The 27,637-nt window shown below is 41.2% G+C and overlaps 1 protein-coding gene across 1 annotated transcript; it reads left to right on the top strand.

The window, feature by feature from the left end:
* The first annotated feature begins 1,873 nt into the window (after positions 1–1,873).
* On the top strand, positions 1,874–27,508 carry TOMM70 (translocase of outer mitochondrial membrane 70). The gene is made up of 12 exons (XM_048493211.1): positions 1,874–2,228; positions 10,559–10,732; positions 12,283–12,409; positions 13,347–13,456; positions 13,711–13,859; positions 15,969–16,176; positions 18,242–18,376; positions 20,829–20,936; positions 21,346–21,462; positions 21,701–21,798; positions 24,233–24,355; positions 25,774–27,508. The coding sequence occupies exons 1-12, from the start codon at positions 1,953–1,955 to the stop codon at positions 25,925–25,927; spliced, it is 1,779 nt and encodes a 592-aa protein (XP_048349168.1). The 5' UTR covers positions 1,874–1,952; the 3' UTR covers positions 25,928–27,508.
* The last annotated feature ends 129 nt before the right edge of the window (positions 27,509–27,637 follow it).

Genomic DNA, 27,637 nt, shown 5'->3' with positions numbered 1-27,637 from the left:
GTTTTGTTTTTAGTTGTGAAGACTGTCAAAAATTCCAATGACAAAGAGGAGGAATGCTAATGTTTCTTCTTGTCTTTAGGAGGACTTCACAGATGAATATGGAATGGCTGATTTTTCTCTCCCACCATTGAAACCATCAGGGAAGCCTTCATCAACTATTAGTGTGCATCTCCCACCTGTGAAAATATCAGCCAGACAAGCATCAACATCTGCATCAACTATGGCAACTGTTCCATCCCATCCAATTAAAAATCAAGGCAAACATACATCATATTCTTTCCCAGGCACAAATCCTGTTTACTTCCCTCCACTGAATGTTTCAGTCAAGAAACTAGGAGCGAAAAGCAACCCTCTGCCTCCGCTGAGCACTGCAGTCAAACAAGCAGAAGCAACAGAGGAAGCCCTTTATTTGCAGGTGAGTAGATAAAGACATCTTTTGCTCAGAGAAAATTGCCAGGCAAGCTAGAGTCACCAGCTGGATGGTTTTCCATATGTGTCAGTTTCAGAAAACAAAGTCTAGACGGATTGCTGATATAGGAGTACATAGGGCAGATTTGGTAGAGAAACTGCTTAAATGAAGTTGGTTTATCAAGGTCAGTGTTGTTTATTGCGACTAGAAGCAGCTTTCTAGGGTTTCAGGTAGAGGTCTCTCCCATCAATTACTGCATGAACCTTTACACTAGACATGATGGGGGCTGAATGTGTTGATGTTTTACATGAAAAGAAGGTGCTCTACTACTGTGCCAGGGTTCCTCTGTGGCCATTATGATGGTACAATCCACTGTACAGTTAAGTACCTGGACACTCTAATCCTAGGCACATTTATTTCAGCTAGGCCTAGACAATTTGTGATTGCCAGGTTGAAATGTAGAGATTGTGTCTATGGTGTCTTTCCTTCCTTCCTCTGTTCACTTTTCCGGTCTGCTGTGCTGCACATTCAGAAACCAACTCATTACAGCAGGTTGGAGAGAAGCAAAGAGGTCCAAAGGACCAGTTCAGAATCTCTTGCATTAAAGGGGAATTTAAACTGGCAAGTCTACCTACCAAGTGAACACAGCCCCTCTGGCCACTTACTACCTCTTTGGCTTAAGAAAAGCTTCTGAAACTTTTGTCTGCCTGAGAGTGCAAAAAAAAAGAAAAGAAAAAATCATAGGCCCCTTCCGCACACGCAAAATAATGCATTTTCAAACCACTTTCACAAATGTTTGCAAGTGGATTTTGCCATTCCGCACAGCTTCAAAGAGCACTGAAAGCAGTTTGAAAGAGCATTATTCTGCATGTGCGGAATGAGCCATAGAATCATAGAGTTGGAAGACACCCCAAGGCCCATCAAGTCCAACCCCCTGCAATGCAGGAACACACAATCAAACCACTCCTGTCAGATCCAGCCTCTCTTTAAAAACCTCCAAAGGAGACTCCACCACACTCCAAGGTAGACAGAATAAAAATAAATAAAAAGGAGTGTTTACTTGTTAAGAACGACAAATTGCACAAGGGGGATTGAATGCAAAGTCTTATTTCAGTCAATTGCTTCCATAGTAGGTTAACGCTGCGGCAGGGAGAAACCACTGTTCTATTACTTGTGGTTGTTCTATTACTTGTTAGAAACGACATTATGATAGAGGTCGCCTAATTATTTGTGCATCTCTTCACAATTCTCGCCATCATAAATGCTAAAGCTCCTTGCATGATTGGTGACTCCGCTCACTTCATTTTCGGCCCACAGGGAGCTCAACATCTCTCCCTCACCCCTTGACCGCCCTGTGAGTGAGTGCGCCGATTCCGTTCGTCCAGCAGGTGGCGCTGCAGCCGGGACTTACGTTAGGAACGTCTGCGGAGGGCGGAAGCTCCCTAGCCCCCTTTTTTCCCGTGATGCCCTTGGCTTCCGTTGACCCCTCTCCTGGGCTCGCTCAGGGTTTGCCGCAGGTGGAGCTGCGAGCCGAGCGGGGATCATGGCTGCCTCGAAGCCCGTGGAGGCCGCTGCGGGCGGTGGCTCCGCCGGCGGAGGGACAGGCTCGGGGCTGCCGCGCTGGCAGCTGGCCCTGGTGGTGGGGGCGCCGCTGCTGATCGGGGCCGGGGCTCTGTACCTGTGGGGGCGGCGGCGGCGGGCGACGCGAGGCGGAGGCAAAGGCGCGAGCGAGAGGAAGACCCCTGAGGGGAGAGCCAGCCCAGGGCCCGCCGACGGCTCCGGGGGCGGCCACCCCGATGGCCCCGGCGGAGACGAGATGGTGAGAGCAGAGCTGGGGCTGCTTTGGGCGGGAGGAAACAGCGGCGGCGGGGGGAGGCGGGGTCTCCGTTGAGGAAGAGCTGCAGGGCTGGCGGGGGGGGGGGGGAAGGGGCCGCGAGAGAACCGGGGGAGCGCATGGGAAGATAGCCCAAAAGCCGTTAGGAATGGCCCGTTACAGCGACCGCGTGCTGCTGTGAAGGTGAGGGCGGCGCTCTGAGCTCTCAGTTCCCAGTGCTTCGGGAAAAGGAAGGGTAAGGGTAAGGGTGCCCCGATCAGCAGCGAGTCTGTGTGGAATGGGGGTGGTGGTGGTCTGGACTGCTGCCCTTTTCATTAGACTTACGACATAGCTGCATCCAGAAACCGCCATAAACCATTATCGAGTTTTGTCCTGTCCTAGAAGCAGAACAGGAAGTGCGAGAGGGTTGCCATCTTCCGAGTGGTGTCTGGAGCATTCCAAGATTTTTAGCAGATTTCCGAAGAGCAGTTGACTTAGATTAGAAGAAATGGCAGCTTTGGAGGGCAGACCCTACAGCACTACAACCCCATTGAGCTCCTTCCCCAGGCAAAGGCATTTTCTTAGCCAGGGGGCTGGCAGCCTTAAAAAGAGCTGTGACAGGAACCCACTCCCCCCCCCCCAAAAAAACCACCCTCTTTTCTTGGTTGTTTTTAAATGTAGGTGCACTATCAGTAGTTTGCAAGCTGTTTGTTGGAAACCTGTGTCAGAAACTGTAGTTTGAGGTTAAGAAAAAACCCCTCCTCTAGCAAATCTTTCATCGGTTACTAATAAAACCTGATTTTTGCACCAACCCAGAATTGTCTGTTTGGTATCTCCTGTCAACAGGCATCCTGTCTATATTGCTGTATATGCAGCCAAAGGGCATTGAGAGGTGGTGCCACTTAGCAAACTGGTTTGTTAATTCAGAAGTTGCCACCAGCTCATGATGTGCTGTTTTTGAAGTATTAGGAACAGGAAACAAAATTCTGGTGGTTTAGATAAATTCTGATATGATTTGCCGTAATTACTTTTACTTACATGGTTCATAAAAAAACTTGAAAAGTACACCATGTTAATTTTATGCCCTGTACAAATTCCTTGAAGTGTAGTAGCCATTGAAATGCTTGGTGGGGGGGAAGTGCATTTAATGTTGTTTAGATGTTGCATTGAAACAAATTCAAGGCTTTTTGTGGAAGCTACTTTTATTAGACAACGTAAAAAATTTATATGGAATAATGTAATTTTCCTTATGTAAAAACTGTAGAAGTACTGAAAGTTATGATTTTGTCTACTCAAAGTGACGCACTGTTTTCAGACCAGTTGGCTCCAAAAGTGATTTTACAACAATTAAAATTCTACAACAGGTTAGCAATATGTGGTTGTGCAGATCACAGTCTTTCCCCCTCCTCACAGCTGAGGACATAGACTAGGTTTTATGCTCTACTGTTGGCTATTCTTCAACAGTTTTATCTCCCTCTTGACTTGAAAACATGAGGTCAAATTAATTTCCCCATCACTGTCTATGGAATCTTTTGTACTACTTATTAGATTAGTTCAGACAGTGATACAGAAAGAGACAATAGGTCCAATGTTGGGTAAAAACAAGTAGAAATAAGTTGGATAAATAGACATCCCCAGTTCAGATACCGTTCACCTGAGAGTGCACAAAGAACTTTGTAGAGAGCTTGCAGAGCCGTTGTCCATAACCTTTAAGACTACTTTGAGGATGAAAGATGTGTCACAAGACTGTAGGATGGTGAATGTTATCTCAGTCTTTTTAAAATGGAGGAAGGTTGACACAGGAAACTACAGGCCATTCATACGACCGCTGTCCCAGGGAAGATACTGGAACAGACTTTAAAGGGATTAGTCTGTGAGTATCAGAAGGATAACCTGGTGATCTGGGGAAGCCAGCACAAATGCATTCTTAACAGATCTTGCCAGACCAACCTTGTTTCCTTCTTGATTGAGTGGCTGACTTACTGGATCATGAAAATTCCCTCAGCATTGTTTACCTGGGTTTCAGTAAAGCTTTTGACAGGATTCTCCATGATGTTCTGATAGGTAAACTGCTGGCTGGACTCTGGGTCAAGGGCCCAGAATAGTTGTCTTTTTTAGCCAAGATATTAGAGAGAGTTGTGGCTGTTCAGCTGCAGGCAGGCTTGGAATTATTAATACTCTTTTCCACTGAAAGATGACAGTAGAATTGTGTATTAATCTGTCAGATGCTGGCTCTTCTTCTTTTTAAAATGCTCCACTTGGTCCTAGTGCCTAGCTAGTTCTGTCTCCAAGGCATTAGGACCCAAGCAAAGCATTCTAGAACAAAGAGGGGCCAGCATCTGGCGGATGAACATACAATTCTACTGTCATCTTTTGATGAAGAAAACTACTGACCCATTTCAATCTGGATTCACGCCAGGTCATGGAACTGAAACTGCTGTGTTGCCCTGAATGCTGACCTTTTCTGGCAGAGAGATAGGAGCAGTGCGACCCTGTTGGTAAAAAAGATGGAGACCCAAGATAGGGCTTTTTTCAATGGTGGCCCTGAGACTGTGGAATGATCTCCCCCCTGAGGTGTGTCAAGCACCTTCTTTTTAGGCATTTAGAAAACTAGTAAAGATGCACCTATTTTCCCTGGCCTTTGGCTGAAGAGATGGTTTCCCCCTTCTGGTAATATGAATTTTAATAAGTTTTATTAATTTTAATGCGTTTTTATTAATTTTGTGAATGGGTTTTAAATAAATTTTATTGTTCAATAGTGTTATATATTGTAATTGTTTCATGTTTATCGATAGTTTATGATTTTTATCTTGTGTGGTAACCTGCTCTGAGACCTTTGGGAATAGGCCTATGATATATATAGTGTGTGTGTATATATATATGTGTGTGTGTGTGTGTACACACACACACACGTATACATGGCATTTCATCTGATGGGAGGGAGGTGTCTAGTGGGATGCCATAGGGCTCAGTTCTGGGCCTGGTACTTTTCAATAAATGATCTTTTTTCAATAAATGATCCAGATCAATAAATGATCTGGATGAGGAGGTAGAGGGACTACTCATTAAATTTGCAGATGGCACCAAATTGAGAGGAGCAGTGAACACACCAGAAGATAGACTATAGAAGGAATAGCTCAGAAATTCAGCCCTTGACTATAAATGGAGATCAAGTAGAGCGGGTGGCCAGTTTTAAATTTCTGGGCGTTAAGATTAAAGAGGACTTGACCTGGGGTGTACAGACTGTCGCGGTGGTTAAGAAAGCCCAGCAAAGACTGTACTATCTGAGACTTTTAAGGAAGCAACAACTGGATGGAGAACTCCTGGTGTCCTTTTACCGCTGCGCTATAGAGAGTGCCTTAACCTACTGCATCAGTGTACGGTTCTCCAGTTGCACAGTGGCAGATAGGAAGGTGCTCCAAAGGGTGATCACTACTGCACAGAGGATTATCGGCTGCCCTCTCCCCTCCTTGGAAGAACTCTACAATTCCCGAAGCCTAAATAAAGCCCAAAATATTCTGAGGGACCCGTCTCATCCAGCATACTCTCTCTTTGAACTGTTACCATCCGGCAGATGATACAGGGCCCTCAAAACTAGGACAAAGAGGCAGAGGCGTAGCTACCATGGGGACATCCGGGGACAAGTGCAGGCACTATGTGGTGGTATAAAAATTACCAGGACCGTGTGTGGCTTTTTCTATTTTTTCAGGGTTTTTCAATATTTGTCCTGCAGGGGGCGCAGTTTTTAGGCTAGCGGCACCAGGATTTCAGGCTATTGTCAGGTGCCTCTCCTGATGATACCTGCAGCTCCAATTTGTTGCAGTTTTGGAACAGGGGGTCCAGGAAGTTATGGACCCCCCCAAGTAAGTAACCCCATACTCCATTGTTGTTTTCCAATGAGAGCTAATAATTAAATGGAGACTGCACCATTTTGGTCCATAACTTTAGGCTTCCTGAATTAAACTTCACTAAGCTCCTAGATTGGTTTTCATCAGGAGAGTCTTCGAAAGAATAATAAAAGTTTGTTACTGTTAGCTTAAACATTACTCCCCTGACAGGCACCCTCAAATTTTCCCCAGGATCTCTTTAGAAATCCACCTCCTTTGGAGGTGGATTTAAAGGGAGAATCTAGACTCCCCTAGATTAAAAAAAACATTGAAAGTATTGTTGAAGGCTTTCAAAACCAAAGATTCAACTAGTAGTTGTGGGTTTTACAGGCTGTGTGGCCATGGTCTGAGGTAAGATCTTGTTAAGTAGCGTTTTGCCTGCATCTGTGGTTGGCATCTTCCAGAGGTGTATCACAGAGAGAAATCTGTTAGCATAGAAGGCTGGACAAAGTGTATAATAGACTAATCGCAGTGATACACCTCTGAAAATAACAGCCAGGTGCAGGTGAAAAAGTAGGAACGAGATATACGAGGCCACGCGACCCATGCACAATAGAAACTCACAATAACCAACATTGAAAATGATGCTGTTTGGGGTGGGGAATCTACCCTTTCAATGTTGTTTAAACTAGGGAGCCCAGAGTATCCCCTTAAAGTGGATTTAAAAGGAGAATCTGGGCTCTGTAGTTTAAACAACATTAAAAATGATGCTGTTTCAGGGTGGATTCCCTGCCTTCAAAAAAATAGCATCACTTTCAATGTTGTTTAAACTAGGGAGTCCTGGGTGTGTTCAGATTTGTGTATTGGGGCATGTTCTATAATGCGATAGTGACTTTGAGATGACCTGGTGCAAAAAATGTTGTTTGGTCGTGGTGGGGGAGGGACGCTGCCCATATGGGGGGGGGGAGCAAAACTCAGATTTTGCCCCGGGCTCCATAAACCCTAGCTACACCCCTGCAAAGAGGCTTAGAGACAGCTTCTACTCCAGAGCTGTGGCTATGCTAAACTCTGCGGCTTCGTATTGATGTGTTTGGGGCTGTGTAGGGATGGGTGGAGGAAGGGAAAGTGAGGATGATGTGTGAGTCTGAAATTGTGTGCATCGAGGAATGCTGCTGTAAATTTTGTTGTGCTTGCACAATGACAATAAAAAAATGCGTATGCTATAGAGATGGAATTCAACTAGATCTGAATACCTTGAAAAATGGGCAGATGCAAACAATGTGTAATTCAATAAGGATATGCAGAGTTCTATATCTAAGTAACAGAAATGAGAACCATGCACATGGATGGGAAATACACTTCTGGGTAGCCGTTTGTGAACAAGAGCTAAATATGAACTGTCAGCGTGATGTGGTGGCAAAAAAGGTCTAATGCAGTCTTGTGACATATCGACATCTGAATTGCAAGAAGTTTTAGTCCTGCTGTACACCTGATTGCTCATGCTGCACCTGGAGTACTGTGTGCAGTTATGGAGGTTTCACTTCAAATAATATAGGGACAGAATGGAGTGGGCACAAAAGAGAGCCACAAGGATATCAGGGTCTTGGAGACCAAGCCCTACAAGGAAATGCTGAGGCACTTGGAAATGTGCAGTCTGGAGAAGAGTAGGTTGAAGTGGGACATGATTATTATCTTTAAGTATTTGAAGAGCCTGTCTCTTAGAGTAGGGCAAGGAGCTGTTCTTGTAGGCAACAGAAGATTTGCAGTAATGGGTTTTAATTATGGACAGTGTCATGAACCAGCTGGGTCCAAGAGTTACTGAAGACTCCTCCAATGAGGAGTCAGCATGTCCAGCCCTGTCTCCTATTTACAGTCAGTAGCAGAAGTGATACATGGAGAAGAACCCCCTTGGGGCGTGATGTGAGCCCACAGTCAGAAACCAGTGCAGTGACCCCCTCAGCTCTCCAGCTCTGAGCCAGCTGTGAAAAGTCAAATGCTAGCCTGCTCATTACCAGAGCCCCAGGACCAGCATAGGAGGAGACCACACAGGGCCCTACCGGACAGCAGATTAAGCATGTGCCTGGCAGCCCAGCACAGTGGGGCAGCCAGCAAGTGCATGGCATTACCAGCCCTCAGTAGCATTGTGGTTATAAGCAGCTGGAAATCCCATAGCTTCTCGGAAGCAACCTGTCAGATTGCTGCTGATCTTGTGGCTTCTGCTGTGAATGGTCTGCATCATCTTGATCTTGGCTTGAATCTCCAGACTTGTGCTTTTGGATTACTCTGGGGCTGACTGCTGTGAGTTTGGGAATAGAATAGAATAGAATCTTTATTGGCCAAGTGTGATTGGACACACAAGGAATTTGTCTCCGGTGCATATGCTCTCAGTGTACATAAAAGAAAAATACATTTGTCAAGAATCATAAGGAACAGCACTTAATGATTGTCATATAGGTCTAGTAAGCAATCAGGAAACAATCAGTAGTAATGAAAACATAAAATGTAAAATCATAAAATAAAATAAAATGGAATGTTTGGTGCTTGACTTTGGCAATGAAAACTGGACTGTGTGTAAGTGTACACTGGGGAACCACAACAGGCAAAAAGGTGCTGGCTTGATATTAGGGGGGGAAATACAGGAAGAATCATTCAACAGTGGAATCAGCTGCTTAGGGTGATGATGAGCTTCCCCTCCCCCCTGCCACACACACACAACTCGTAATCTTCAAGCAGTAGCTGGATGAATAGTTGTCACGGATGCTTTAGGCTGATCCTGCATTGGCTCTGTGTGACCTCTTCAAATTCTATGAATCTAACCACTCAGACTCTTATTCTCTAAAGTATATTTCTACCAGTGAGTTTATGGGCAGTTTATTAGCTGTATTTTAAATGTATTCTCAAGCAGCAAGAAGTTTTGAGAAAAAGAAACAATTTTATACCATTTTAATTAGGTTATTGTATTCCTTTTATTTTTGTTTTAATTGCGTTAATAAAAATCATGATTATTAGAATGATGTTTAAGCATTCTTTTTCTGCCCCACATCACTGCTACAAGCACAAGATTAACAAGCAAGTTGCAAACACTAGTTTCTAATCCTGGGTCTAAGTCAAATTTGTGATAGACGCCTGAAAAAAAATGATGTTCTTTCTATGGGACTGTACCGTAAAGATACTTTGGTCAAGGGGTAGGGAGTGTAGTTTATGCTACTTTGTATTTGTTATTGTAAGAATGCCACTACTATGTAATTTCTGCGTCATGTGTTTGCTTCAGTTCTGTTTCAGATTGTTGCAATCCAAACTTTATTACGTTGTTTATTGACTGTCCCATCCTGTTGATCATATTGACATAAGCTGTGTTATCCATCTTGAGTCTTAGTGAGAAAAGTGGACTACAAATAATCTAACTAAATAAATGGTAGAGTTGAAGATGACTTAAGAGTCAGTAACTTTTAAGTCGCAAGAAAATAAAATTGGTGTTCTTAGAGGCGTTACTTGTAAGTCCAGTCTTGTAATTCAGAACAGAAAAATGGCCTACAGCAAACCATATGTTATTACATTTCTAGTAATACCTCTTGGTCCACAAAAGCAGTCACTTTACACATATAGTTTGAAAGGTAGCTTATAAACTTGACCTTTATTGTTGAGAAACAAGAAGACAAAAGTCTGAAATCTGTCTACCATTCATGTTACTTCATTATTGAGTTAGAAAATTGGGAATTAATTATTTGTAGAAATTTCAATGTTGCCATTTGAAAATGCTGTGAGGCCCCAATCCCGATTAGACCCATGGCACAGAGTTGACCCCCCCCCCCCCATGCCTGGAAAAGGTACAGGGGGAGAGCTCCACACCCACGGCCTAGTCAGAATTGGGGCTTCACAGCATTTTAAAATGATTCTAAAAGGTGAGGGAAACCTTGTGGTAGCCATGAGTTCTGTCACATTTAGTTTGGCTCTCAGTTTTAACCTCGTCCTTCAGAAAACTCTTTGCCTTGCACCAAATCCAAACTGTGTAAAACTGGCTTCAAACTTTTTCTCTGCCCTCCATTCCAATCTGCTGGATATCACCTTCCAAGTGGTTGAATTAAGATTCAAGGCCATCAGGAAAACATTAACACAGATTCTTTTGTCAGCTCCCATTGTCGACATATTAACCCATCCTAATTAATTCTTATTTGGAGACACAATTCTCGCATTGTAGCTTCATTTATTAAAGGAAGTACTGGGTTTATTAATGAGCAGTGCTTGCACTTTGTTTATGTAGTGAAGTTCTGAATGTTAGATCACGCTCCCCTGGACAATTTTGTTGGAGTCCCTGTCCTTTCTACAGACCCCTTTGCTGTATGGTATTATTCAGAAGTGTTCCTGAACACACAAGAGGCTGGGGTTAGAATGCAGAAAGATCAGCTTCTGTTTGCAGGAGTTAGAATCCAATCCAGTTACTGTAGATACTTTAAAGCCCGTGTTATGATAAGCCTTTTAATATTTGCCTATGAATATTTCTTTTTCCAGAGTCCTCTTGATAGAGCCCAAGCAGCAAAGAACAAAGGCAACAAGTATTTTAAGGCTGGAAAATATGAGCAAGCCATTCAGTGCTATACTGAAGCCATCAGTTTATGTCCTTCTGAGAAAAATGCTGACCTTTCCACCTTCTTCCAGAACAGAGCTGCAGCCTATGAACAACTGGTATGAATCCTAAACATCGAAATAGTATGTTCATCTACAACTTAAATATAGACTACATCTGCTTTCTCCTGCATTTAGCATTATGCCTCTCATGAACTTCAAGGGTTAAGAATTGTAATTCATAAATGTTGCATGTGGTTGCAAATGCACACCTACTTTTGCAGGCTAGAAACCTTGAATGGTAGAACTGCCCCTGCATCTCCTAAAGACCACAGCCCTGCATAGACTAGTCCAGGGGTAGGGAACCTGCGGCTCGAGAGCCGCATGCGGCTCTTCTGCCCTTACACTGCGGCTCCACAAGCCGAGCTGCCGGCTTCATCCTTGCACAGTGACAGAGTGAGGCCCTTTCAACTGCCCTCACCAGACGGCTGGAGCCAGCAGGGCTTCCCCTCTCAAAGTCTCTTGAGGCTACCCCTCTCAAAGTCTTCCCCAGCAGGCAGTGACCCAGCTGGCTTCCTTGCCCGCCCTGCAGGCATGGCAGAGCGGCCGCTCTTCTCCCACAGGACAGCTGGGCGCCTGCCAGGCTTCCCCTCTCGCCCGCCCCGTGGGTGGGTAGTGGCTGTGAGGAATGAGCCGCCCGACTTCATCCTTACCCGCCCTGCAGGTGTAGGCTGATGCCTCCTTGCAGCTTGGCCGTCTTCTCAGAATAGTGAAGTAAAGGTTAAAACCCAATATATACAGTGTTATCTTTATTTTAAATGTCAAAAATTATTTGCGGCTCCAAGTGTTTTCTTTTCTTGTGGAAAACGGGTCCAAATGGCTCTTTGAGTGTTAAAGGTTCCCTACCCCTGGACTAGTCAGTTTGTTAGCTGGACAGTGCTTCTTTTTAAAGTGGAACTTGAAATTCTCTGGATGACAACAGTGTTCAGTCGTGAATATAACTGAACTATGCTGCTTAAATGTGGGTTATCTTTCTTCCTCTTCTTTCCTACTTTATCCCATTGTCATTGATTGTACTGGGATTATTATTATTATTATTATTATTATTATTATTATTATTATTATTATTATTATAATAAAACAGTTATACACAGCAAACAAGATCAATATGCTGGATTTTGTATTACATCACACATCGGACACTTCCCAAGCATCTAGGACTGTGTGATGTATCGACGAATAATGCGTGCAGAGCCGAGTAGGGTGGCCTTTTGCAGCTGACATATGGTGATTTTGTCAGCGCCAATTGTTTTTAAGTGCCGTTCAAGATCTTTAGGCACTGCACCCAGTGGTGGTGTTGTTGTTGTTGTTGTTATTGATTTAATGAACCGCCCATCCCCGAAGGGCTTTGGTTGGTGTACAACAAAACAACAACTAAAACAATAATACATGATAGGTCATTAATAAATTAAATTAATTAAAATGCATAACTTAAAGCTCAGCAGAACATCGCAGCATTTATTTCCAAGTAGGCATGCATAGGCTTGTCCTGTTCAGTTGGTAACATACCAGATTTTGGGGAGGCATCAGACTGGTGGCAACAGTGTATTATGCAGTGTTGTCAATAGATCATAACACTGTTCTTTAATCAGCTGTTTTTACACTTACAGCAAAAATGGAAAGAAGTGGCACAAGACTGCACAAAGGCTGTTGAGCTTAATCCCAAATACGTGAAAGCTCTCTTCAGGCGTGCTAAGGCACACGAGAAATTAGACAATAAAAAAGAATGTTTAGAAGGTTGGTGTGCTGCATGTTGAAAGGGATTATATATTGAGTGTTGGATTGTTTGATTAAAATTGTGGAAAATTGTTCGATTAAAGCATTTGTAGTCTGCTTTTCTCCTGAACAAAATCTGAGATCTTAAAGTGGGGGGAGGGTGATACAACTTTCAAGCTGTAACCCTAATTCCACCATATAACAATTTTTCGCTTCCAATTGTTTTTTTGATCGTTAAATAGTTTAACAATTGTATAAGATGGCATTTTTGTACACCCATCTTTTACCGTAGTCTTTGTAAAGTCCTTCGGTTCTCTGAAAAAAACCAACTATACTGAAAGTTAATTAAATTGTGAATGGAATGAGTATTAAGCAAAGTTTGAGAAACAGCTACTGTACTCTGACATTTTGGACAAAATGAGCCTGGAGCACACAGTTTATGATTCTCTTGACATTGCCTTTTGTTTTTTCTTCTGCTTATGGTGTCTGATGGCATGTTTGTCTTTCACAAAGGTCCCTTGAGGTTTGGTTGCTTATTGGCAATAGATGGCTTGAGGGATCAGGAGCTCTTCTGCATGCATAATTCATGCAGCTGTTTTGATGCGTATGGTAACTGTCTCCCTCTAAGTCTGCGATGTTTTTTTTAAAAAAAACATTTAGTTGTGGTGGGTAGAATACAGTACTCATGACTGATATAAAGAGGAAAGAGAACAATGTTCTCCTTACAGAAAACTTTAAAATTGCACCTTAGTTCGACTAGTGACGTGAAGCAGAAGAATGTGTGAGTAAAGTTTTCACTTGTAGACAACACAGACTATCACTTAATTTTAGATGCCCTTTGCAATAAAGGTATCCTAAACTTGACTTAAGTGCTGGGTGTTCAGAAACTCATTCTGTACCCTTTCAAGGATGAATAAACTGGGAATTCATAATCTTATTTTCGGTTTGTATTTCTCAGATGTCACTGCAGTCTGCATTTTAGAAGGGTTTCAAAATCAGCAAAGTATGCTGCTAGCAGATAAAGTTCTCAAACTTCTTGGGAAAGAAAAAGCCAAAGAGAAATATAAGGTATGACTATATGAAGTCCTGATGTGAAATTTTCAGACTTAATGCATCTGTATGGTCTTATTGGTTTTTGGAAACTGTACATTTAATGTACTTACAGCATGCTAGTAAGGGCAGTAGATGCAGCAATTCTGCCACATATTGTTTTTCTTACTAGTTAAGTATTCTTTGCTTAAATACAGTCACCATTCATTTTACGGCTGAGTCGCAGTTGGATAAGATATGCTTTCAAATGAACTTTGTCTGCCTTTCTTCAGAACAGGGAGCCCCTGATGCCTTCGCCACAGTTCATCAAATCTTATTTCAGCTCGTTCACAGATGACATTATCTCCCAACCTCTTCTTCGGGGGGAGAAGTCTGATGAAGATAAGGATAAAGAAGGAGAAGCCTCTGTAGTGAAAGAAAAGTAAGTAACCAAAAAAAAACTTGCTAGTGAAAAGAGTCCATGTGTATTGCTTTAGCAAAATAGTCATGTGTGCTTGTACTATTATGTGTAGTGCATTCTTTGTGAAGTGATAAATATTAAAATGAGCGACATCTTGCACCTCCAATGGTCAGTTCTTGTAAGAAACTGTTTGCTCTTTGGCTCTAACAGCCATATTGTGTAACTGTTCATTTGGGCAGGGGAGGAGCTTGCGGTAAGAGACAAATGGCCAAATTAAAGAACGTAATAGAGATTTTGGAAACAAAATATTCATTGTCTGAAGAAAACTTAGTGTTAAATCCTGGCTTGGTGAGAAACCTGGTTATTTTTTAACCATGACTGATATTGATACTGATATGATCTCTTATTGTGAATGAACCATGTAGGGAGCTTAGCATGAAGGGATAGGATCTGAAATTGAGACAGCATGTGAGTCTATTGCCTTGATTGATTTATATGTTAGGGTTTAAATGATCAAAACATTTAATCTGGTTTTGCCTTTTGTCACTTTCCATAGAGTCATAATGAGTTTCTATTTTAAGGAACTCATGATTAACTGCTTTTCTTAGAAGTAGCTGTAGTAAGCAAGATAGTGGTTTTCTCTGGTTTTTAAAAGTCCAGTAGTGTGAGGCAGAGTACCTTTTAGTACCATAGATATTTCCCTTCACAATAGTGCTTTCTTAAACTTGAAGGCACCTGAAGCTGTACTGCCCTTTTAATGGTAGCTTTATTTATTCTTACTTTGTTACTTCAGTTTCAAGGAGGAGTCAAATGGATTTGTGACTAGTCTTGGCTATCTTAAGATGGTTGGTCACAGGTGCCAAAGGTATGTCACCATTAGCAGCCAATTGAAGGTTGTGACACCTATGCCACTTGGTTCAGCAAGTTTTAGTTGGGAGGCGTGGATGCTGCATCAGAAATGACTAAAATCATTTACTCCTTCAAGATCATTATTTCAGTGCCTCATACCCAAGATTAAGAACGGCATAACTCAATAGGTTGGACCCAAAGGTTCTGCTAATAAAAATGAGATTTTACTGATTGCCTTCTCTCCATTCCTTCCAGGGCACATCCCTACTATGTCTCCTGTGCTGTTCTATAGTGCTCTTGTTCCTCACAAGCAGTGTTCAGGGAGTTTAGTAGGCAGCTATGGAGCGGATATTGGAAGAGTTCCTTTCTATTAGTGGAAGTACCTTTGAAGCCTGTCTAGGACTCGTTAAATGGAGGGGGATCATTAGTTAATGGAGCTTAAGAGTTGGACTTAAGAGCAAACAGAATGGATTTTGTAGAAACCATGTTTTCCTCCTTCCCTTCCTCACTGAAAGCCCAGAGGCACACTTCCCTTTAAAATGTTGTTCATGGGGTTAGGATACTAACAGTGTAATCTTAAGAAGAGTTACTCCAGTCTAAAATCAGTGGCTTAGATTGCAGTAACTCTATTTAGGATTAGACTGGTAGCGTTCATGTAAAACAATACATTAGCATTGCCTGTTACATCATTTTATTTTTAATATATTTCTTTATCCAAATTATTTTATCTCTGGGTTGGGAGGGGCTATCCCCCAGTGTAATTGAAATGGAACTTATAAAGTAGATTATATAAACAGAATAATTACTGAAAATACTAAGAATAGCTGCAGTCTTCAGAATCTTGAGATACAAAATTTGAACCAAAAGATTAATTGCTGTTCTTTTCTCATTAAATAGCCTAATATATATATATATATTAATGGTATAAACCCAGATTATCCCATCTAGCTGACATTTTTAAAGGGGTAATTAGAGAATCTTCTTGCCTAATTAAATTAGTTATCCTATTTATCCAAGTAGCCTAATGCTATAAATCAGTCTTCAGTTAATTTCCCCATATTCTGGGAGCTCTATTTGTTTATTCACTGAAATAATATTTTCTTCAAATTATTACATTGAATATCTGTAAATGAATGCTCAAAAAGTGTGAGGATATAATCTATGATCTGGTTTTTATTTGAACCCTAAACTGTAAACCTCTAAATGTGTAAGATGTTTTATTTAGATCCAGAGAACTAGAGTTTTCCTGGGTGTTAATGATGCCTTGTATATTTTTTACAGCTGTGGCTATTTAAAGGCCAAGAAATATATGGAAGAAGAAAACTATGACAAAATCATTAGTGAATGCACTAAAGAAATTGAGGCTAAAGGAAAATATATGGCTGAAGCCTTGCTGTTGCGAGCTACTTTCTATCTGCTGATTGGTAATGCAAATGCTGCCAAACCAGATCTGAATCAGGTCATTGACATGGAAGATGCCAATGTAAAGGTGAGCAAACAATGTTTGGTTTTCTCAAAGAAGGGTGTAGATACAATAGCATGATTAATTGAAATCATCAGTCATTCTGCTGTTCAGTAGAAAACATGTTCTTCATCTAACCTGTGGTCCCTGTGGATATTTATTGTCATTATTATGTCACAGAGATAGAAAATTAGAGCTGGAATGTACCTCAAAGGTCGTCTGGTAACAGTCCACTCTACAAGGCAGGAAATTCATAACTACCTTCTCTTTGCACACTCCCACCATGACCCTTGTATGTCCAGAGGAAGGCAAAATCTTCTAGGTTCTCTGCCCAAACTAATATTGTATTTTTAATATTTCCAAAATTAGTGAACATATTCACAATCTTTATATTGTCATGGATGGGAGTGGGGATGAGGGAAGCAGCTTTATAACGAAGGCTGACTAGTTCCCTAGAAACCAATATAGAGTGACAAAAAAACCCTGCTCTTGCTTAGGAAGAATAAAGCTACATTTAGGCAAACTTGGGAGTTCATTGAGCAACCAAAAAACAAACAAATATGCTGTGTTGTTGCAGAAGAGGTGCATTCATTTAAATAGAATATGTATCCCCAAATGCTGGCAGTATGCCTGCTATCCTGGTTGGAAATATGTATTCTATATACATGAAGTAAATCAGAGGATATGATTTGATCTAGCACTTTGATCCTTTGGTAAATTGATATCGGAGCACTTGATCTCAAGAAATAGATGTTCAACTGTAAATGCAGGATTATCAGTCCCATGTTTGCTTTTCATATACAGAGAGATGTGCCTTTTCCAACTGGGCCTTGCACAGCAGCTCTAAAATCTGGCTTGAAGTGGAACTCCCTTGGTTTCTCTTTCTGTAGTAGACAATTGTTTGTTTTTTGTAATCCCTGGATGGATCCTGATCTCTTATATTGTTGATGCCACCTGTTTAACACGATATACAGTGGTACCTAAAAAATCGACACCTTCAATAATCGTCGATTTCAGTAATCGCCGATTGCCAGGCGCCGATTTCCACACTCGAAAATCATCAGCCGCCTCGATTTTTGGCGGCTGCCAAGGGTACGCAAACACAGTTGCGTATACACAAACGCTGTTGCGTGTGCACTAATGGCGTCCCTCAAAATACGTCGTTTTCAGAAATCGCTGATAATCTCCGGACGGATTATTAGCGATTTTCGAGGTACCACTGTAATGACTTTTCATGATTAGGAAAATAATGCTCTGGCTGGTGATTCAAGAGGCTCTTTTATTGTGTATTTGGAGAGCCATTCTCTAATTGAGCTTCTGAGAAGATACGTCTTCAGCTTCATTTGGCCCCTTTGGTAACTGTAGGGGCTGGAGAAGAGGAATACAGTCTAGAATACAGTGAAATTTTTTTGAACAACAGGGACAACTAAACTTTTAGAAACCAGTAGCACCAAGTAGGTGATAGCCATGACTGGGACCAACCAGGGGCACAAGCCCAGCTGGTGTGGCTTCAGCTGCTGTGGCCAGGGCCAAGTGGGGTGCGTGCTTCCTGTTCTTCTGGCCGCTGAATTCTATGGAGTTGTCCCGGTCATAGAACCCTATGACTGGCAAGGAGCTCAAATAGAATTCTGAGAATGAAAGTTAGAGAGTTCTGACAGTTGAAAACTGACTCATTGCCTGAGAGAGAAGTTTCTAGATAGGGCTCTGAGACAACAGAGTGAGCTGCTGGATAACTCAGCTTTTACTCTAAAAGTATGGCAGCTTCAGCTGGGTCCCCCACTGGCCTGCCCTTCAGCTACTGCTCTTTTGACTTGCTGTCGTCTCAGCTCTTACTTTAAACTTGATGTTCTTCAGGCATTGCAGGTGCTTCACTGTGTGCCTTATTTCTGATCTGGTTGCTACAGAATTGGTGCCCATTTTTTCATATATATATTTTTAGCTGGTTGTCCAACAGCCTCTCTTGAGACTGTCTTATAGCTTTCTCAGCTGTCTGAAAATTAGAAACTGACCCAAATTGTGTTACCAGACTCTGAAAACTGCATGTTGCAGGAAAATAGACCAAGTTCATAATCACTTTGGTTCTTTCTACTAGCTTCGTGCTAATGCCCTCATAAAACGAGGCAGTATGTATATGCAACAGCAACAACCTATGCTCTCCACTCAAGATTTTAATATGGCGGCTGACATTGATCCTCAGAATGCTGATGTTTATCATCACAGGGGGCAGGTAAGTCTCTACGTTTTTTTTTTAAAAAATGTATGTAATCTACATTCTGTCGTTATTTTAAAAAACAGTTTAAAAAGTAATAGTTGATCTCTTATTATTAATTATTAAATTTAACAGGCCGTCCTCCCCTTTCAGGCTGGGGATGATATACAGCAAACATACATACATTTTAAAACAACAGCGATATCACAATCAACCCAGTTACACCATTCATATATCCAAGAAAAATACAACAATCCCGATGGCTAATTCCTTTCCAATTGTACGAAACAGTAAAAACTTACCAAACCGTCAGGACTAGTTTAATAATTGATAATTAATGGTAAAGGGGGGGGGGTAGATGGTAGCCATAGCTGCCTCAACCATATGCCTGGTGGAACAGCTCTGTCTTTCAGACCCTGTGAAACTGCTCTGAGGTATGCAGGGCCCTGGTCTCCTCAGACAGAGTGTTCCCCCTGCCCCTGGTTGAGGCCAGCTCGACTTCCTTGGGTCTGTTACTATGGCTCAGTTCATGTATAATGTGAAAAACCTGGTATGCTTTTCATTCGCCTTTAATCTAGACAATGGAGGCAGTGCTAGATGGAAAGTCTGATGCTTCAGAAAGTTTGAATTTATTGGTGATGGATCGTATGGAGTTAGTACAGCAGATTGAAAATGTAGAACTTTTAATGGCCCCCCAGCTTTACTATTTGAAAAAAAATAGGTGGGTGGGATGGCCAAAGAATGCCTTCCAATATCTTCTTTCTTGGATTCAGGTGACCTGAATCCATGTTTTTATAACTTCTCAGTTGGACTACTATAATGTACTCTACATTGGGCTGACCTTGAAGACAACCACACAGTGGATCCTTTCCCAGAATGCAGCTCTGGAGAGAGGCTGGCTATCTGGAACATATCTCACTTATTTTTAAAAGAGCTACATTGGCTGCCCTTTTGTTTCCGAGTTCAGATCAAGGATCTGGTTGTTACTTTTAAAGCCTTTCAGAGCCTGGGACCTACTGTCTGAAGAACTGTCGGTCCCTGAATGTCAGCTAGTTTACCATCTTCTGGGTGTTCCTTCTAAAAGTCGCCTTGTTCTTCTCTATAATACAAGCTCCTGGAGGAGGTGGGGGTGCCATCCTTGGGCACTTTAATGAAAGTGTTCAAAGCTGTTGTATTCATCAGCGCTTTTAGTTGAACAGTAGGCATTTTATTAGGTTGGGGATGAATTGGAGTTTTACTGTTATTTTTATTTTTAAAATTAGGTATTATAATAGTAGTAATAGGTTTATTGTCTTGGCCATAGGCCTTCACAATCTCCTCATACACAGCATCATAAAAGCATACACACAAATCACCTCCTGTATACTGACATAACTAAAATAGATTACATTAATACTAATATAATTTCCCTATCAAATAATACAACAGAACATCATTGCACCACACTTAATCTGATTCTTCTTGCAGCATGAGCAAAAAGTGCTACTCAATTGGTAATGTATGGATCACCATCGGATAATAGACAGATCAATTTCCCGGTATTATTGGTGTCCCCTGCAATTAGGAGTCCTTTAATGTATTTAGTTCTTATGTTATCATAGAGGGGACACTCCAGAATATAGTGCAGAATGTCCTCGTCTGCATCACTGTCACAGATACATCTGTAGTTAGGTACTAATACATTTCTGCTTCGTGCACTATAGACTGCCGTTATAATACATATTTTTAATCCATGAGAAAAGGGAAGGCATAAATGGTAATATAAAGACACTGCGTTAGTGAACTTTATGCTGGCTCCTTTCCTCTGTACCAGGGGTCTTCAAACTATGGCCCTCCAGATGTTCAGAGACTACAATTCCCATGAGCCCTACCACTTGGCCATGCTGGCAGGGGCTGATGGGAATTGTAGTCCATGAACATCTGGAGGGCCATAGTTTGAAGACCTCTGCTCTGTACAAACCATTACATTAAAGTTGCACTTGCCTACAATCCAGAACTGCAAACCATGTTCATCTTTGTGGCCTCTGTGTAGTCAGTCTCATGTGTGCCTGCACAGAGGACCAAACAGGTACAGGTAGGCAACTCTGTTTTTCAAAATGTGGCTTTGGAAGAGGAAGGACATCTCAACATGTGATAGGAGAACGGAACATATGACCCAAGGCTCACTGTCATGATGCCAAAGAATAGATTGGTTTTTATTCTGAACTGGATGTTTTTGGAATGAATTATTTACATTTTAAATATTAACTCTTGAAAAGTTAAGAAGTGAGCAGAAGTGAAGAGATCAATTTTAAGTGAAAAATGGGAACAGAACCTACAGTTGGCATAAACTTGTGCTAATTAGCTGTGAGGAAATCTATTCATATCAAATGCTTGATTTGTAACTGAAGTACTTCTCAATTGTGACAGTGGTTTTCCTTGTGTAGATATTGAGAGTTAAGAGTTGTTCTTGTACCTCTTTTTCTATTAGCTGAAAATTCTTCTTGACCAAGTTGAAGAAGCTGTAGAAGATTTTGATGAATGTATTCGTTTACGACCAGATTCTGCCTTAGCACAAGCTCAGAAATGCTTTGCACTGGTGAGCCTTTGTTAACATTTTACTTTTAAACAAAGATATGTTAAAAATGAATTAGAACTATGTGGAGTAGTGGTTAGGAGTGACAAGACTCTAATCTGAAGAACTGTGTTCAATTCCATGCTCTTCCACATGAAACCTGCTGGGTGAACTTGGGCCAGTAATGTGTTTTTTATTTCAGAACTATCTCAGCCCACATTGAGGCAGGCAGTGGCAAACAATCTCCGAATGTCTCTTGCCTTTAAAACCTGATGTCTGTGACTTGACAGGACTTTCCATCACAGAAATGTATTGTGAAAATATGTTTGAGGAGCAGCTTTGCTGAAAATGATGTGTTTGGGGGGAATATTGATTAAGTGTTGACTTTTTCTATGTGACTGAATTTTGACACGGTAAACTTCTTTTCTAACAGTATCGGCAAGCGTACACTGGAAACAATGCTTTGCAAGTACAAGCGGCAATGAAAGGCTTTGAGGATGTTATTAAAAAATTTCCAAGATGCGCTGAAGGCTATGCTCTCTATGCCCAGGTATACGTCTGTCTATTAATCTGTGAAAACTTTCCTGTATTATCATTGACCAATTCTGAGCTTCTCATGTTTCAGCAATCATTTTTTTCTGCCTACTTAGTATGGGAGCAGATTGTGCAAGCATTTTCCATTGGTTGTGATGGGAGTGCTAAATGAGTAAAAAGTAGTGGCATAGAATTCTTTATTCAATTCAATTAATGTTTATTTATTATTATTCAATTCATGTTTATTTATGCAGGCATTAACAGATCAACAACAGTTTGGAAAAGCTGATGAAATGTATGATAAATGTATTGATCTTGAGCCAGACAATGCTACTACTTATGTTCATAAAGGGTAAGCACTGTAGTTGCTGTTATGCATAAGTCTATCTGCAGAGCTGCTTTTGTGGTAGAGCTGCTCTCGTGGCTTTTTTGTGCGCTTATTTAGAGGATTTTGATGCTGCCTTTCCTGGGAACCTTTCTGCAGTGATTTATAAAATAAAATGCGTAACACACCAAAAACATTTTAAAAATTCTTAGTTATGACCCAGCATTAAAAACCAAACAAGGCATAAAAAGAATAAAAAGGGAAAAATGAATGCCAGTTTTAGATAAAATGCACTATAAAATGTTGGTAAAAGAGTAATCTGTTAATTAAAAATTTAAATAAACAAATGTCCTGATGCCTAAAAGAGAGTAATGCAGGTGTCACTGTTGTAAAAGCACAGAATCTGGATGCCTGAGCCACCTCAATTCTGAAGGAAGGGGCAATGAAAATAGGGTTGTGGAGCAGATCATCCACTAGCAGGCAGAGGCAAGTCCTTCAAATACCCACAACTCTAGCCATTTAGCACTTTTGATGTTGAGGACCACCATTTTGCATTGTGTCAGGAAACAACTGGGCAGTCAGTGTAAATCTTTCAGCTCTGGAGTGATATGTGGCTCCATGGGGGAGGGATATGTGCCCGTGGAAGTGGTGTGCAACCACAGTGATTTGCCCTCCACAAGGCACTTGCCCTGGCGAGGGAAAACTGCTGGCATGCATCTGCCATGGCCCTCCCTGGTGCTAGGATATGATGTCAGCACCCCTGCCACTTCTTCCAGCGTAGTGAGGGTGGGCCCAGCCGTTCGCCATGTTATGCCAGTGGCTGGGAGTTGAGACGACACCTTTTCAGGTGGCATAAGTCTATTGATCCCCACAGAGGCTTCTTAGTGGCAGGGATACTTTTTTGCTACGTCAAGCCTCCCCACGCCTCTGGGAAGCCTCTTTGGGAGCAGCAGGGCAGTGTGATTGCGATGCCACAGCCAGCTGCCTAGCCTCTTGATGGGGCTGCCTGTCCTTGTATCTGCCCTGATGTTAGCCTGGTTGCCTTCTGCATCTGAAACCAGCTGAAATTCTACACTATTTTCAAAGGCTTCATGGCTTCATGTATAGCTCAGGTGCAAGAGCGTGAATAACTTTACCTCAGAAGTAATATTTCTGTGACAAAACACTTTGGTAATGTAATACTTGTTCTAGAATTTCCAGTAATGTTATAATTATAGTCTTAGATCCTATGCCTTGTTTCTGCCTGCCTTCCTGTTTGTCCTATTTTCCTTTGGTAGGGTTGTTTTGGGAGGTTCATTTAAAAAATCGTGATGTTGTATGAACAGGGGTTTCTAGTGCCAGAAGAGATTGGACCATAGTTTTGGAATGCCCCCACAACAGAAAAAGGGTACAGCATGATCAGAAGCAAGACAGAAGCATGCCACGCTGGCAGGGGCTGATGGGAATTGTAGTCCATGAACATCTGGAGAGCCACAGGTTGCAGACCCCTGGTCTAAGCTGTGAAGTTGTAAATTATGTTCTCCAGATTAGAGTCCTGCTGCTTATGTTCCAAATTAAATTAATACCAGCAATTAAAGGTTACTTTGTTTTTTAGTAATTAAAGGTTTCTTTAATTATTCCTATTAATACTGGTCATTATTTTACTACTCTTCCTAAACACTATTAATATATTAAGTGATATATAATTACAAATGATTTATGTGCAGTTGGTGACTGCTGTCTGGTGCGAGAGTTGTGGGATGGTCAGAACCTAATATATTCATTTAGCTCAAACTGCTCGTTTCTGGGTAAATGCCTGTTAATATCTGCTGAAAAGAAAGGTCTTTGCAGTTTTCCTTTGGCTAATAAACACATTTGGTTGAATTGTTTATTCCTTTTTCCTAATCTTCTTGCCAAACCTGTCTCAAATACCCAACTCCTTAGTTCCTGGAGAAAATTTCATAGATAGCCATGTTAGTCTGCTGCAGCAAGAAACAAGCAGGATTCTCATGGGACCTTAAAAAGCAAATGCATTTTTAATTTTATCCTCGGGTTTCATGGACTAGTCTCGAGCCACCTTCATATTTGACAAAATAGGGTCTAGCCCACAAAAAAAAGCTTAAATTAGAATAAGCATGGATTATATTTGAGGTGCCATAAGGCTCCTGATTGTTTCTGGAGTCAAGTGTTGAAAAAGGTAGAATTTATTTGTATTCCTAAACAGATCTTACTGATGAAGGTGAAAAACGAGACATTTAATTAAATTCTAGGTTTCTGTTTTGCCTGTCAGTTATTTGTATTTCACTTTTTGGGAGTTTCGCATTCTTCTAGGACTCAGAGCTTACTTGAATGCAGGTTATGTTTTTATTCAGGTTCATGTGCTTGCTTTATATTGGAATGTTGCTGTGTTGGTTTTGTGTGCTGTTTTCTCATGGAGTGGGCTACCCATGTTCACAGCTGGTCTTCAATTGATTTGTTTCAGCTTACTTCAGCTTCAGTGGAAGCAGGATTTAGATAAAGGTTTGGAACTTATAAGCAAGGCCATTGAAATTGATAATAAATGTGACTTTGCATATGAGACGATGGGGACAATTGAAGTGCAAAGGTAAGAACTACACGCTTTTAGTTCTGAAATAGTCTGTGATTCTATTTACCTTTCCTTCTGATGGCTTGCAAAATTGGTGTACCGGATCTTTAGGCAGCTGGTATACTGTTAGATGCATCCTTGTTAAAGAAAACCACAAGACTTCCCTCAAATTGCCTTCATAGCCTTTCCTTTGGAAGTGGCAGCTGTAATGATGTTTGCAGTGTTCCAAGTTTGTGAGTTTATCTTTGCCTGCCAAAAAGCTAGTCAGGGCTAATTGGAAGCTCTGATGGAGAAGAGATTAGCAGCCCGGATTTGGTGTATTTTTCCCGCTATGAGCCATTCCCTGAAATATTGCACATGGGAACAAACATTTGTCATTTTGGCATCATCTGCCCTTAAACCAATTTCTTCCCTCCTCTCACCTTTTGCATATGTACGACTCAGGCATTAATTGGCAAGCAGCTGTAGCATGCTGCTAAATCAGACCTTGGCTAGGAGCTAATAGGCCCAAACCAAAGACAGAGCCACTTACATGTGCTGCACTCCTTGACCTGTTCTGCCATGAGCACAGTCTATATAATCTAACACACACTTAAAGCTTAGTACAGCAGTTCTCATCCTTCCTAATGCCGCGACCCTTTAATACAGCTCCTCATGTAGTGGTGACCCCCAACCCTAACATTTATCCATTTTACAGATGGAGAACACTGATGGAGAGAGTCTTAGGCGACCCCTGTGAAAGGGTCGTTCAACCCCCAAAGGGTTCTTGACCCCCCCAGGTTGAGAACCACTGCCTTAGTAAGAAGGGAGTCCTGATTGATACCCTAATGCTAGATGAATCTGACAAATGCTGCCCCAACATTGAAGAGTATGACACAAAGCACAGGACTTGGAGAAACACAAACCCTTCCAGAGTTGATGGCCCACAGTGGTTACCCCACCCCCACTGATCATTAAACCATGTCACATACCGGTTTTAGGCCATATTTCTCATACCATTTCTTGAGTATCTGAAATTGTAAACAGATCTGAGACAACCAGCCAGAACAGTTTGTGGTCAAATCCATAGAATGAAAACAACCATTGAGACATAGCTTGAAAAATCTTTTCATCTTGTTTAATCTTTTTTTCTAATATTCACACAAGTAAGGAAAATTGTTAGTGAATTCCACCGTTGTATTCTGTCTCAGCATCAGTTTCTTTATGAACACTAGAATTCATGATGCTCCTATTGGCCAATCATAGAAATACCTTGCTTTAATGAATCTAACACTGTAGTCTGACAGGAACACAAACACTTCACAGTGCCCATATGAAGTTGAGAGAGTCACAGTATCCAGTGGAAAATCAAAAGAGTTTTGTGTAGTATCCATCTGTAACTTCTGAGCCTTTACTTGTGACTTTTCATAAATGACTTTTCTGACCTTTTGTTTCAGAGGCAATCTGGATAAAGCCATTGAAATGTTCAACAAAGCTATTAACTTAGCCAAATCTGAGATGGAGATGGCTCACCTCTACTCGCTCTGTGATGCTGCCTATGCCCAGACAGAAGTTGCAAAGAAATATGGATTGAAACCACCAACGTTGTAAAAGAAAAAATGGGGGAGGGAAGTAATCTTTTAAAAAGTAAAGCTGCCCACTTTGACCTTGCCCTAAAGACACTGGCAGTTTCTTGAATGGTGATTTTTTTTTCCTGTTTGTGGTGGTGTAGTTATCTGTTAAACGTTTAGGTGTTGTGGGAGTGGCTGTGTGAGAAAGGAAGCCGTTTGTTCCCTCTGCGGCAAATAATTGTTAAAAGGAGACTAAAAAACAAGAGTTTGCAAGGGGATTAAAGATCATTTCAGCCATGCAAATAAAAACCTTTTTGACTCATTTTTTGCAGGTGGCTGTTACGAGTGAATGGTTCTGTCTACAAGGGTGATTTTAAAAATTTCATAGGGTGTTTAATTTTTTTTATTCCATAAATCCCTTTGGATTTATTTTAATTTTGCAAAAGAAAAGTTGCAGAAGAATTTAATAGTAGGGATTTTAAGACAACAATAGATGCAGCATAATCTTTCAATATATGTGTTGTTTACAGGCCCCTTTCCCATTCTCTGTTTCACATAAGAAGGTAGTGGCAGCTTTGAAGAACTTGAAGTTCACAGTATGCTGCTCTGTTAAATGGTTTGGCATATCTGTTTCAAAACAGCCTCACACGTCATCTTGGTAACAGAAGGTTCTCTCCCATGGAATGGGTTTTTCAGTTTAATTGACTAAAGTTTGCATGTGCCCTGAAAGAGATCAATCCATTTTTCAGGAGAGGAAGTTTTCCACTGTATAGGCAATTTCAGAACTGGGTACAAGACTGTTCAGATTTAGTACATGTTTGTACATTTGCTACTTGTATGCCGAAACAAAGTATTGTGAACCCTTGTTGGGATAAGATTTAGTGGAAATGGTCTAGCATTTGGAAACTGTAGCAGCTGTTATTTGTACAAGAAATAATATTTTCTATTGGTATTACAAGGTACCAGTTAGTAGCATTGATATCCTTTGATAGGAAGTCTTTACCAGTGCTAAGTCAGAATTTAAGAAGCTGTGGATGCTGATCTCAGTTGTCTTTTTCTTACATGCTACTAAAGGCAATGCATATGTTACAGGAAGTTCATTGTGTGAGGCAGGTATATCAAGTCCATCTTGAGTTTATTAAACTTGGGCCTTACTTTTTTTGTTCCTCGTGTTGATACAGTGCATCTAATAGTTTACACTTTTTTGTGATGAATACAGTAAATGAAGTTGGCGGTTCTGGGAAATTTAACGCCCAATGTATGCTGAGCTGTTTCAGATCTCTTTAGAAATAATGTGACTAACTGGAGATCTTCTTTTTCACCCACTCTTTAACCAAAATAGTTCTGAATCCCTGTACAGTCTAATTTTGACTAAACCATTTTTTCCCCAAAGGGGTTTTTATTTGCTTGGCTTTATCTACACTGACACGTCTCCCTCCTGAAGACAATGAAGAATTAAGCATGTGCTGCCTGATTCTAGCATTCCAAATCATCACAGACTGTTGCCTGCTCTTCAGATATTTGAAAACTGCACTGAAAAATGCATTTCTTATTTTTTTTTGTAAATGACTTGACACGTGTAAAGTCATGAAATAAATACTACAGTGAAATCTCTCTGATACATATCATCTATAGTGTTTCATGATTGCTTAACTGGAAATACAAAGTGACAGTCGTACAATTGAAGCTGTTGCAAATGACCTTGGTTGGAATTTCTGACATTCCAAAATTTCCATTGCTTTCCACATTT

This window comes from Sphaerodactylus townsendi, linkage group LG04 (assembly GCF_021028975.2).
Source record: "Sphaerodactylus townsendi isolate TG3544 linkage group LG04, MPM_Stown_v2.3, whole genome shotgun sequence".
Classification (NCBI taxonomy): Eukaryota; Metazoa; Chordata; class Lepidosauria; order Squamata; family Sphaerodactylidae; genus Sphaerodactylus; species Sphaerodactylus townsendi.
Note: the sequence above shows the minus strand (reverse complement) of the source record. Positions and strands in the feature narration are given on the sequence as shown.